Here is a 14,213-nt window from a genome sequence, read left to right as displayed (position 1 = left end):
TATAAATAGTCGTCCGTGTGAAGAATACAAGTGCAGCTCACGTCTATTGTCTGTGTATGTCTGCATCACAAATATGTACAAATGGGTGTATGCTCTCTCTCTCTCTCTCTCACACACACACACACACATTTATAAGTAGTTGACTCTATTTCCGGTCATAGAGTGACAAATGCTTAGCCTGGTGACGAGAAGTTCACAGGGCTAAGGAATTTGTGGATGTGAAACCATTGGTCCCCCTAAGTCCGGATATAGACTTAACTACTTATAAATACATTACTGCTCTATGCTTTAGAGCAGTGGTTCTCAATCGGGGGCGAATTGTACCCTTGGGGGCGAAAATCAAATTTTGGTGGGTGATGAATGCAGTCTTCGATCAGCGACTCTACTCACAACAGGCAAGGCGGCGAGCTGGCAGAATCGTTAGCACGTCGGGCGAAATGCGTAGCCGTATTTCGTCTGCCGTTATGTTCTGAGTTCAAATTCCGCCGAGGTAGACTTTGCCTTTCATCCTTTCGGGTTCGATAAATTAAGTACCAGTTATGCACTGGGGTCAATGTAATCGACTTAATTCCTTTGTCTGTCCTTGTTTGTCCCCTCTGTGTTTAGCCTCTTGTGGGTAGTAAAGAAATATGTACTCACAACAGGCAATCACGCATCCTGTGCATCATGATAACAAGGGCTTTTCTCAGTAACTGCAGTCAAGCCGTAAAACCAACTCTTTTTTCTTAATTCAAATTCAGTAACTATGCAATTCAAAAAATGCGTTATCTTCCCCGATTTAGTCCAACGATTTATAATGATTCATTCATCACTGAATTTCTTTCCTTTGTTCCTATGACACTGGCCGATGGGATGCGTGATACGTTGAATACACGGCGCTTGTCTGAATTTGACGCTTTCTGACTTAATCGTTGGACCCGGCTATCTATCTGTGGCTTTATATAGCTATGGTGCGACCTCACCTGGAATTTGCATCACCGGTCTGGAACCCCTATCTTGCTCAGGAAACCGTTCAGCGACGTGCAACCAAGAGAATACCCTCCATTAGGCATTTGCCATATTCTGAACGTCTTACTTTCCTGAGCATGGATACATTGAAACTCCGACGTATGGCAGCTGACTTGGCAGACACCCATAAAATTATTAACCATCTTACTAACAATAACTCTGAGCACCTTTTCAAACTCCACTTGTCTAACACCCGTGGACATGTTTACACAGTCAGAAAACAGCACAGCTCCCATGACTTTCTGAAACATTTTTTCACGCTAAGAGTTGCTGAAGTATGGAACAAACTGCCGGCATCAGTTGTCGGAGCACTGCATTCTTCAAAACTTCCATGCTTCCTGAGATTCGCCAACACTACACCTAATTTTCTCCCCTCCATACACACGCAAGCATGTGACTCATATATTGTTCACTTTCCAGACATTTGTACATTACTGCATATGCTTTATATGCACTTTTGACAAGTTGTGGTGCACCTGAGCATTGTATACAATAATTTCATCATTATTGTTATTATAATAGTCAGTTTAGTGTTTACTAATTTACATTCATTCTCACCCACTTTTTATGGTAGGCTCGGCGAAAACAAAGTGTTGACAGTATATCGATGAGTACTTACAATATAGCTTTATCAAGAACTCTACAGCCCTTTTGTATGATGTGTTATGAATCTTTGTCCAATAAAACAATGAAGCATTCTCGAATCTCTGACCACATGAAAAGAAAACACCCTGAAAAAGTCGGCAAGCCTATTAAATATTTTGAGGGATTGAAAACTGATTTTGAAAATCGGAGTACTGTTAAATCATTTTTTAAGAAACAGACAAAAATTAATGACGGTGGACTGATTGCTGCCTACAAAATTGCAGAAATTATTGCAAAAACGGGTAGTGCACATACGGTAGATGAAAAGATTATTGTTTATGCAGCAGAAGCAGTAATATCAGAAGTTATGAATCAAGATCCTTCATCTATCATTAAAGCTCTACCGTTGAGCAATGATTCTATCCGTAGGATAATTGATGAAATGTCAGGTCATATCGAAGATGTACTAATTCAAAGATTGAAAACAACGAATTTTTCTATTCAAATTGACAAAAGCACAGTTATTGACATCAAGACCCTTTTAATGGTATATGTACGCTATTTTGATAGAAACTGTGCATTACAAGAATATTTATTACTAGTTGTATCGCCCGGAGTTGCTGGGGTTTGTTTCGACCCTTTAGAATTGGAATTTTTGTAAAGTAAAAATGTTGCATTATGTAGCTTGTTATTCTCTTTAAATGAACATTTTTCTGGTTGAAATACATCGAAAAATGGCGACACAGCAGTCAAAGAATCGTAAAAAATAGGGATTTTCATAGAAAAAAAAGCACCTTTTTGATGTAAATAATTTTTGGTGGTAACATGGTCCGATTTGAATCTTATCTTCTATAGAATGAAGAGCAAGCTTTCTTCTATCATACTCTCAATTCTGGTCAACTTTCGCTGCAGTGTCTCGGAGGAGATAGTGTTAGTTGAAGGCTATCAAACTTGCCATACACAGACAACTTCAGCTTTATATATAGAGAGATTTGTAAAACTGTTGGAGAATGACACAACGGGCGCTTCTATATTTTCTGCAGTGAAAACGTTTTATGAAGAAAAAGAAATTCCATATTATGGAAATTTAGTTTCATGTACTACAGATGGTGCAATATCTATGGCTGGAAGACACAAAGAATAGGATTTATTTTTCATTTAAAAAAGTTGTGCCCCGAAATTCTAGTTATACACTGTGGGCTACACAGGCATAACCTCGTGGCCAAAAATATAAGCAATTTTCTAAACCAGTCATTGAACAGTTATAAAAACAATAAACAAAATTTAAATCTAACAATAAATGCGACTGTCCTTTTCGAAAATTTTGTGCTGATGCTGACGAACAATACATAAAGCTTCTTTTGCATATCGCTGTCCGTTGGCTATCCAAAGGCAACTGCTTGGAAAGATTTGTAAATTTATTTAATACAATAGTTATATTCTTACGAACAGAAGGATACTCAAACTCAGCTGCCGAAATTCAAGCTCAAAAGAATATACAATATCTTAGTTGGGTATTTTTGTTTATAATAATATCAGTGGCCACAGTCCGATAACTGAAATAATTAAAACATATAGGACAAGACTGTAGTGTGTAATTCCATGTAGATTTTAAAGAATTTACGAAAGATGGATCGAGCTTCTAGCTATTATCTCATTAGTGTGGCCAAGGGACAACGGGGCATCATTTTTACAGCACTTTTAGGTCTGCTGTATAAAGTTGTATAGGGATTGGGAATGCACAAAGCAAGGGCAGCAAACCGAAGGGCTGCTTTGAATGACACATACTCTAGCTACGACACTACATTATCGGTTCCAAATTTTGGTCCCAAATTGGTTCCAAATTTTGGCAAAAGGCCAGCAGATTCAAGGAAGGTGTTAAGTCGGTTACATCTGGTATTTATTTTATCTACCCTGAAAATACCCCATGTATTATTGCTTGTTTAGTCCAAATCAATCCAAATTGAACATGCGTTCATTTGGACAATGCCTCCCAGTCAGGATTATCGCATCTTTTAATACTTCTTAAACTTGTGAAGGCACGTGGCTTAGTGGCCATGGTAGTCGGCTCACAGTCGTTAGGTCATGAGTTCAATTACCGATGGCGCTTGTGTCCTTGAGCAGGTTTCTTTATTTCACGTTGTTCCAGTCCATTTACCTGGCAAAAATGAGTTGTACCTGTAATTCAAAGGACCAGTCTTATTTCTTTATTGCACACAAGGGGCTACAAACAGAGGGGACAGACAAACGGATTAAGTAACCGATGGAGCGCCAGAAATTTCTGGGACTAGAAGGTTAAATGCGTCATTTTTATTTTAAGACACTAGTTTCCAATTTATATGTCACATAGAGATTATTGGCGACACACCAAGGTGACCTTGGTGTGTCGCCAATAATCTCTATGTGCGTTACGAAACTAAATCAATTCTGATAAATTTTAACCACATTTTAGTTGTTAAGTGTATGAGACCTGATACATCTGTGAGCAATTAGACACGGTATGGCGCTTGACAATAGGATACTGAATTGATAACAAAATTAAGGCGTCACGAAAAAGAACAACTTATCTTTAAAAAGTATGTTATGTCACTAAAGGGGTAAGTTTAGGAAACCTGTGCAGTAGAATACGATTGGAGGAGATTTAGGTGTGAATGGGGAGTGACTTACTCGGTGGCTCAGTCATATCTTCGTGTTTGCATTAGGAAAGGTAAAATATTGGTACAAGGGCAGTAATTTAGAGGAATGCGATAAATCGATTACATTGATCCCAGTGTCCAACCCGTACTTATTTTATCGCCCCTGAAAGGATGAAAGGCAAAGTAGACCCTGCGGCATTTGAACTCAGGTCGCAAAGTCGGAAGAAATACTACTAAGCATTTTTTTTCTGACGCGATATCGATTCTGTCAGCTCAACGCCATAAAATTTTGGCAGAATTACTGCCACGGAAAATGAAATTTTTTAAAGAATGACGAAAAATAGGCGTAGGAGTGGTTGTGTGGTAAGTAGCTTGCTTACGAACCACATGGTTCTGGGTTCAGTCCCACTGCCTGGCACCTTGGGCAAGTGTCTTCTACTATAGCCTCAGGCCGACCAAAGCCTTGTGAATGGATTTGATAGACGGAAACTGAAAGAAGCCCGTCGTATATATGTATATATATGTATATATGTATGTGTATGTATATGTTTGTGTGTCTGTGTTTGCCCCCCCCCCCACAACATCGCTTGACAACCGATGCTAGTGTGTTTATATATCCGTAACTTAGCGGTTCGGCAAAAGAGACCGATAGAGTAAGTTCTAGGCTTACAAAGAATAAGTCCTGGGGTCGATTTGCTCGACTAAAGGCGGTGCTCCAGCATGGCCACAGTCAATTGTCTGAAACAAGTAAAAAGAGTAAAGAGTAAAAACAAACAAAAATGCAAATGATGAAAAATGTTTGTTTATTAAAAACGATAATGAACCTTTCGTTTTTGTATTTAGCTTGTGAATTCGTGTGTTGAGACAAATTTTGGTGTACCTCGGGAGGGTCATTATGCCAATGATAAGCACACACACGCTGGTTTTATTTCACTTCTTTATTATTTTTTGTTTAATTGGTTAACCATTCCACCAGTTAATTAATCGATTTTTTGATTAATCGTTCGGCTAGTCAATCAACTAGGTTTGTCAATGTCCTTTCATCATAATTCACGACCTTATCCAGCTCTGTTTTTGTAATGTTGACGTAGTTCTCTTTTCTCAACTTTTTTTTTATTAATCAGTTTTATGAAAACATTAAATATTGAACACTATTTTATTTAATTTATATATCCATTCAACCATTCATGTATTCACGCATGGACGATATTCATACATTCAAACGTAATTTAACGTCTCTTGGGAAATTAATGATAATTTCAGTTTTTTTTAATGCTTATTATTAATATTATTTTAAATTTTGCATATTTTTCAATCCCTTTGACAAAGGATTGCGTTGTATATGGAAGACACAAATGACTGAAAATTAATTGAAATTTGAATAATATTGTAAATGGTTTATTTAAAATTTTATATTTGTATTACAATCTCCTCAATAAGGAGTTGCGTTATCATATATGGAAGACACTAAGTGCTGAATTATGAAAATGAATTTAAATTTGCGCAATGTTGTAGATTCTTTTTTTTGTCAGCAGCAATAATCATTCAATAGTTTAAATGATAAACTAATTTTAAGAAAATGGCTGTATAATGTTTTGACGAATGCTTCCAGTGTGGAACTATTTTGAGCGTAATTTCAATTTTTCTATTGCGTTTCTTGAGAATTTATATACCAAGCGCCTGCCTTCTACTCTCTCCAAGATCCCTCGGCGATAGTAATGCCTATACGAAAAAAAAAAAAAAGCAAGTAAACGTTAACAATGGGTTATATAGGTGTTTAATAAATTAACTGATTATGAAGTTTAAATAATTATTCCTTATACATTTGCAGGTTAAATGATAATGAAGAAGCGTGGCTGTGTGGTAAGAAGGTTGCTTCCCAACCTCATAATCCCGGGATCAGTCCCACTGCGTAGCACCCTTAAGCAAATGTATTTTACTATAGCCCCGGGCCGACCAAAGCCTTGTGCGTATATTTAGTAGACGGAAACTGAAAGAAGCCTGTCGTATATATATATATATATATATATATATATATATATATGAAACTATATCTATGTGTGTGTGTATATTTATGATTGTGTTTGTCCCCCACCACCTCTTGACAGCCGGTGCTGGTGTGTTTATGTCCTCGTTACTTAGCGGTTCAGCAAAATAGATCGATAGAATAAGTACCAAGGTGCTGCTTTGTTGGACTGACCCACACTGCTATGCCTCCACCTAAAATCAAATTTAAATACTATTTATGATAATAGATCTCCACAGACAGCGAGTTTGCAGTCTGTAGGACCGGGTAGAGTGTTTGTCAGTATTTCTTCTGAATTCATTCCTCGCGCTCAGTTCTCACCGAGGTCATCTTTGCCTTTCATCCTTTCGATATAAAGAAAGAAAGAGTATTAATCTAAAGTAGCGGATTAGCAGAACCTTAAGAAAGTTGGGCCAAATGCATTGTAGCATTTGTTAAAGTTCTTTACATTCCGAGTAGATTAGTAGACGTAATCTGTTGGCAGATTAACACCTGATGTTTATCTTTAGCGGAGTCCAGTGCATTGTAAACATTTGGAGCAAGGTTTTCTGTTTAACGATAGCTCCCGCCTGCTTTTTCTCCCACCAGTCTCAGAAACCTTGTAAAGAATCATGGGCACTAGTTTTCCTTCTGGGTATTAAGATACCCCCGACATTGTAAGGTAAATCAGAGCAGTTGGTCAAATGGTAAACACTTCGATCGTACTAGCTGACCTTCAATATAGTCGCTCAACATCTATTAAGAAATAGCAACCAAATTTCCCTCAATTACTAAACGTTGCCACCTCTAATAAAAAGACGGGCACAAGTCGTTAATTTCAAGATATATGATCAAAGGAATTCCAACTCTGACCACCCTGTTTCTTTTTACTCGACATATACTACCACGGACTTGCATCCATCCTTGTAGGGTTTAGCAATTGCAGGAAATTTGGTTGTTATTTTAATAGACTTTGCACAACCATATAGAAGGCCAGCCGTCTCGTTGACTGGCGGGAATTTAATGTTAAATGTATTGGGTTGTCCGGAAAGTTCGTGCCGATTTATAGTAGCTTACCTTTCGACTTATTTTAGAACATGGTTGAGTCCATAAACTAGGATCTGACTACACCTCCATTTAGAGCACAGTTTAAGCTATCTTTTCGTGGAAGAAGGTTTATGTTCCTATAACCTGTGTTAATTCTGTGACCCTTTAAAATGGAAGATAAGAAAGTTCATTTTCAGCACTTGATGCTTTGGGAACCAGACAAAAATTGCTGCAGCTCGGCTGGGATGTGTTACCCCCCCCCTCCATATTCACCAGATATTGCTCCTTCGGATTTCCACTTATTCAGGTCTTTGCAGAATAGTCTTAATGGTAAAAATTTCAATTCTTTGGATGACGTAAAAAGATACCTTGATGAATTCTTTGCCATGAAACCACCTCAATTCTGGGAAGAGGGTATTTTCAAGTTAAAGGAAAGATGGAGACACATTGTGCAACAAAATGGTTCATATTTGGTTGATTAAAAATGTAATGGCAAGTATTTATTGACCTTTTTCTTTCGTTTAAAAATCGACACAAATTTCCGGACAACCCAATATAATTAATTAATAAGCCTGTGAAGAAGAAAAGCACGTGACTTCTGTCTTCGCTGACAGTAAGGAAATTTTCTTTTTAACGATTAAAATCGACATTTTTTTGAAACCATGCTCAGCATGCGGTATGTAACACCATGTACATGAAAGACCGGCGCTCCTTCACGACTGCAATTGTTTACGATTTTTCTATGCCAATTACTAATAAATAGGTGAGTGTTTACATACATAGTTTAGTAGATAGCAAGACTAGCAAGTTCGGGGGAGGGGTAAGTCGATTACATCGATCCTAGTTCGTAACAGGCACTTATTTCATCGACCCCGAAAAGATGAAAGGCAAAGTCGACCTCGGCGGAATTTGAACTCAGAACGTAGCGGTAGACGAAATACCTATTTCTTTGCTACCCACAAGGGGCTAAACATAGAGAAGACAAACAAGGACAGACAAACGGATTAAGTCGACTATATCGACCCCAGTGCGTAACTGGTACTTTATTTATCGACCCCGAAAGGATGAAAGGCAAAGTCGACCTCAGCGGAATTTGAACTCAGAACGTAGCGGCAGACGAAATACGGCTAAGCATTTCGCACGGCGTGCTAAAGTTCCTGCCAGCTCGCCGCCTTCTGGCAGTGACTCTCATGGCTTCTGATCTTAACTGATTGGAAGTGTTATCACGTACATATTTTGTCTTGGTATAAAAGATGGCTTACAGCAAATATTCTGCTCAATACCACAGATTTGCTTGTCAGTTGCTTGACCTTAACCAGTTGAGCATGTCCCTTAGTGGCTGATGATATATGTATCTCTGATCACGAGCAGAAGTAGTGGGGGAGCATCATAGGCATGTGTTGAGAGGAATTCTTTGTGGTTTGAATAATTCACCTCTGGAAATATGGGTGTTTCATTCACCATCCTTAACCAAGCCTTATTCAGAGACCTTTTGAGTAGGAAGGGCTACTCGACCTGAAAAAAATTCTAACTGGGCCCCACCTGTAAGGTCATGCGCTGTTTATCTTGATATGAGATCATCATGTCACGCACATATGGTTGTGATGCATTTGCTTGGTGTGCCCTTATCAGACGGGTAGTCATGATGGGTATATTGGGTTTCGTATATTTTATTCCAGTGTTACTTTGATGGCATGCGCTACTCTCTCACTAGATGATGATGATGATGATGATGATACTACTACTACTACTACTACTACTACTACTACTAATAATAATAATAATAATGATGATGATGATGATGATGATGATGATGATGATGATGATGATGATGATGATGATGATGATGATAATAATGATGATAATAATAATAATAATGATGATGATGATAATAATAATAATAATAATAATAATAATAATAATATAATAATAATAATAATAATAATAATAATAATAATAATAATAAACATTACACACCTCATAGCTCTGCTGAGTTTTTCGTAGTTCATGTTATCATTGTTCTTCAGTTCTCCCCAAACATTAGCCATCATTTCTGATTGGACAAATCGAAAGATTCCTTCCACTTCGTTTTCCCATTTTAGGAATCGTGGATTGTAACCAGGGTTTTTCAGTGCATCATACAGGAATTCCCACAGTAACTGATTCTTCACTGAAATAAACAAATAATTAAATTAAAAAAAAAAATACAGTTAAAATATAAGTGATACAAATAAAACTAGTTAAACGAGTTTCATCGTGCAACGCCTTTCTCGTTTCTTCTCACAAAACAGTTCTTGGTGACAAACCAATAATTTTGGGTATATGAATGTTGTTTCCTTCTGCTGTCTTTTTTCTCTTTTTTTTTCAGCATTGTGTATCTAAAAATAAGTTATCTACCCACCACACCCTCTTTTTGTTTTTGAAAAAAAAGACAGTATGATATGGGAGAAAGCTGAGTTCTCATTCCATCCGGTTGAGCGACCACAAACAGCTCTCCTCCAACTGCTCGTTTTACGTATAGACTCTACCTGGTGGAGGTGCAATGGCCCAGTGGTTAGGGCAGCGGACTCGCGGTCGGAGGATCGCGGTTTCGATTCCCAGACCGGGCATTGTGAGTGTTTATTGAGCGAAAACACCTAAAGCTCCACGTGGCTCCGGTAGGGGGTGGTGGTGAACCCTGCTGTACTCTTTCACCACAACTTTCTCTCGCTCTTTCTCTCTGTTTCTCTTGTACCTGTATTTCAAAGGGCCAGCCTTGTCACACTCTGTGTCACGCTGAATCTCCTCGAGAACTACGTTAAGGGTACACGTGTCTGTGGAGTGCTCAGCCACTTGCACGTTAATATCACGAGCAAGCTGTTCCGTTGATCGGATCAACCGGAACCCTCGCCGTCGTAACCGACGGAGTGCTCCTAGACTCTACCTGACAGTTGATATCTCTCACAATTATTCCTTCATATTCGGCAAGAACATTAGTGACAGTGACTTCGAATTTTCGGCCAGCTTGGCCATCGTCGGACTGGTTTGGCAGGCCGAAACGTTGAAGTCATTGGCAATAACATTTTTTTGTTTCAGAATAATAAATTTGTACTCAACAAAAGTATAGAGTAACCTTTCAGATTAATGTAAAATTGTTATTATTATAACTGAACATAAAAGCAAACATACATACATACATACATACATACATACAAACATACATACATACATACATACATACATACATACATACATACATACGTACGTACGTACGTACATGCATTGGGACATTGGGATATGTAACCCACTGCCTAAATACCAATCCTGAGAAATTAGGCTTCTCAAAGCCAGAAAGTAGTTAGCTAATTCGAAGACTACAGATCCAGTCCATAACTGGAACTGTAAAAATCTGTAAAACTTTCCAGAAGTTTAAAATTTAAATATATATGAGCATGTCTAGATATGCAGCTATATGCATGAGGATACATACATAAAACATACAAATCTGCATATACATACATACATACATACATACATACATACATACATACATACATACAAAAATACCCTGTTGTTGATGTTGAAATTCCAATGAAAGATCCTTGGATCTAGGTTAGAAACCAATTCTTTCTCTATTGGCATAATAGAAATATACGTGCTTACATACATACATACATGCATACATACATACATACATACATACATACATACATACATACATACATATACATACATACATACATAAATACATACATACATGCATACATACATACATACATACATACATGCATATAGGAGCTAAGCTGATCATTGGTCTGAACAGTCTACGGTCTCGGACAAGATCCTGAAAGCCTCTGGAATATAGAGCAAGTTTTACATCGAATAAAACTTGTGGGAAGTGGGGTCAAGACACGAGCGTGAGGTCAACTACAAGACAACAGATGCACTCAAGAAACACGATGCCCTAAAAGCCTGGGGTTAAGCTGGTTACTGAAACGGGTAATCTTCGGTTTCGGACAAGGTATTGAAAGCCAACTTGCGGTCCGCAGAACTCTGGGAGTCCTCAAACATAGTACTGGCGGTTTGTGATCATGTTAAGCTGACAGACCTTTCAATATCTTGGGGTCTGGGAAACTCATTTAAATAATAGGGGTCCTTGGTAGGGAAAAGGTTGGGAACCACCGCTCTAGAATTTAGGGTAGGTTTTACAGCGGGAGAAGCTTGGGGACCAAGAACCATACAGGCGTGGCCCTTTCACCGAAATGTAGTCTGTAAGACGACAGACGCGCATAGGAAATACGACTGGGAACCAGCTGTTAGTCATATTCCACTTAAAAAAGAAAAATCTTTATATTTTCTATTGGAATGAAGTAAACACCCATTCTCACACAAAGGGTGGCTAATATTAACACCTGAACCATAAAAATCGACTTGTAAATTAAAGCACTTCTTGAATTCCGCTAGGCGTTGGTTGTTTGGAATTGACGGGTGAGTCAGCGGCGATGACGACGCTGATTAGAACATAGAGACAACTGGTGATGACTGATATAGGTTCCTGGTGAAAAGAGGCGACGGACAGACAAGTGTTTCACGTCATCCAGGTGCTCTCTCTCTCTCTTTCTCTCTCTCTCTCTTTCTCTCTCTCTCTCTCTCTCTCTCTCTCTCTCTCCTCTCTCTCTCTCTTTCTCTCTCTCTCTCTCTTCTCTCTCTCTCTCTCTCTCTCTCTATATATATATATATCTATATATATATATATATATGATAGAAATATTAAAATTACTAAGTCTCTATAAAAGAGATTACGGCAGCGTTTACTGGAAATTAATTGTTATCGCCGTATTAATATGGCATTCTTATAGATATAAGAATAATCGCTGCCGTTGGTCAGCTCCATGAGGCCACCGCCTTAAGATAGCTATTGATACACGATCTGGCAGTGTGAAGCGGCTGACCTCCCTTGTTCGAAGGTTATAATGGATACAGATCGTGTATCAATAGCTATCTTAAGGCGGTGACCTCATGGAGCTGACCAACGGCAGCGATTATTCTTATATCTATAAGAATGCATATTAATATGGCGATAACAATTAATTTATATATATATATATATATATATATATATTATATATATATATATATAATATATATATATATATATATATATATATACATATATATATATATTAGACCCACCTTCGGTCACGACGCAGACCATGGGATTGCACCTAGAAAGTTACCCTCCCGGGCACAAATCCGGGCAAGGTTGTTTATGGAAGACCAGCAGTAGCCCATGCATAACGGCCTCCCCTCTTCAAGCCACCAGTGTTATCCAAGGGAAAGGCAAAGGGGCCGATACAGCTTGGCACCTGTGACGTCGCAACTCATTTTTACAGCTGAGTGAAATGGAGCAACACGCAGCCCGGTCCAGGATTCGAGCTCACAACCTCACGATCGTAAGCTCGAAGGCTCTAACCACTGAGCCATGCGCCTTCACATTTTCACGTATATGTATATCTATCTATCTATCTATCTATCTATCTATCTATCTATCTATCTATCTATCTATCTGTCTATCTATCTATCTATCTATCTATCTATCTATCTATCTATCTATCTATCTACCTATCTATCTATCTATCTATCTATCTATCTATCTATCTATCTATCTATCTATCTATCTATCTGTCTGTCTATCTATCTATCTATCTATCTATCTATCTATCTATCTATCTATCTATCTATCTATCTGTCTGTCTGTCTGTCTGTCTATCTATCTATCTATCTATCTATCTATCTATCTATCTATCTATCTATCTATCTATATAAAAATGTTTCTTTTAAGGCACACTCCTCAATTCATGAACTCTCAAGGTTCATTCAATGATTCCTTAACGATTACGAAGCCTTTCGGTGGCAATGTTGATTTTGAATAAATCTTATGTTTGGTACATCATAGAAGGTAAAAACAATGCCGCAGCCGCTGATTTGGCTGTGTAGTTGGAAATTCACCCCTCGACCGCTTAAAACTATGTGTATATGTGTGTAGGTATGTGTATGCGTGTATCTAGGTAAATTGGTGCAAAATATTATTTCGTATTTAAGTCTTTGAAAGAGAAGTACGTGATTCTCACCGGGAAAGTAGCAGAAAATACTTCTATTCTTCAATAACCAAACTTCAAGGAAATTAATATCAGCCAAAGTACTGGGCTGGAAGAGATATAGTCTTTTATCTTATACTTGCTTCAGTCAGTGGACTGCGGCCATACTGGGGCACCATCATGAGGGGCTTTTGGTGAAACAAACCGATTCCAGTACCTATTTACTATTAAAGTCTGCTACTTATTCTAACGGTGTCTTTTGTCGGACCGCTAAGTTACGGGAACGTAAACAAACCATTTCCGGTAGTCAAGCAGTTCAGACGATGGGGGTTACACACACACACACACACACACACAACACACACACACACACACACACACACACACACCAACAGACATGTATGGTTGTACGCCTATAATGTCAACTGGGGCTGTGGGCTCGAGTCCAATGGGCAGCCTTCGACTTTTCCTTTCCAAAAAAATATTTTTGCAACCCAATGGTTCCATGGTATTATTTATAGCTTTATGTGCTTCGAGATCCTAAACAAAAAGGACTGATGAAAAAATATTTACTTCACGCAGGAGTAGCTGTGTGGTAAGTAGCTTGCGTACCAGCCACATGGTTCCGTGTTCGTTCCCACTGCGTTGCACCTTGGGCAAGTGTCTTCTACTATAGCCTCGGGCTGATCAAAGCCTTGTGGGTAAACGGAAACTGAAAGAAGCCCGTCGTATATATGTATATATATGTGTATATATGTATGTGTGTTTATGTGTTTGTGTTTGTCCCCCCAACATCGCTTGAAAACCGATGGTGGTGAGTTTACGTCCCCGTAACTTAGTGGTTCGGTACAAGAG

At 38.4% G+C, this 14,213-nt stretch overlaps 1 protein-coding gene across 1 annotated transcript in view; it reads right to left on the bottom strand.

Moving 5' to 3' along the window:
* Positions 1-5,335: 5,335 nt before the first annotated feature.
* LOC115214142 (transcription factor ETV6-like) overlaps positions 5,336-14,213 on the bottom strand; it is a 30,399-nt gene continuing 21,521 nt past the window's right edge. Inside the window, exons 4-5 of the mRNA XM_029783204.2 lie at positions 9,259-9,451; positions 5,336-5,951 (exon numbers count right to left, since the gene is read on the bottom strand). Of these exons, the coding sequence (XP_029639064.1) occupies positions 5,849-5,951; positions 9,259-9,451 (296 nt within the window). The 3' untranslated portion in view covers positions 5,336-5,848. The remainder of the gene's footprint in view (positions 5,952-9,258; positions 9,452-14,213) is intronic.

This window comes from Octopus sinensis, linkage group LG7, assembly GCF_006345805.1.
Source record: "Octopus sinensis linkage group LG7, ASM634580v1, whole genome shotgun sequence".
NCBI classification, from domain to species: Eukaryota; Metazoa; Mollusca; class Cephalopoda; order Octopoda; family Octopodidae; genus Octopus; species Octopus sinensis.
Note: the sequence above shows the minus strand (reverse complement) of the source record. Positions and strands in the feature narration are given on the sequence as shown.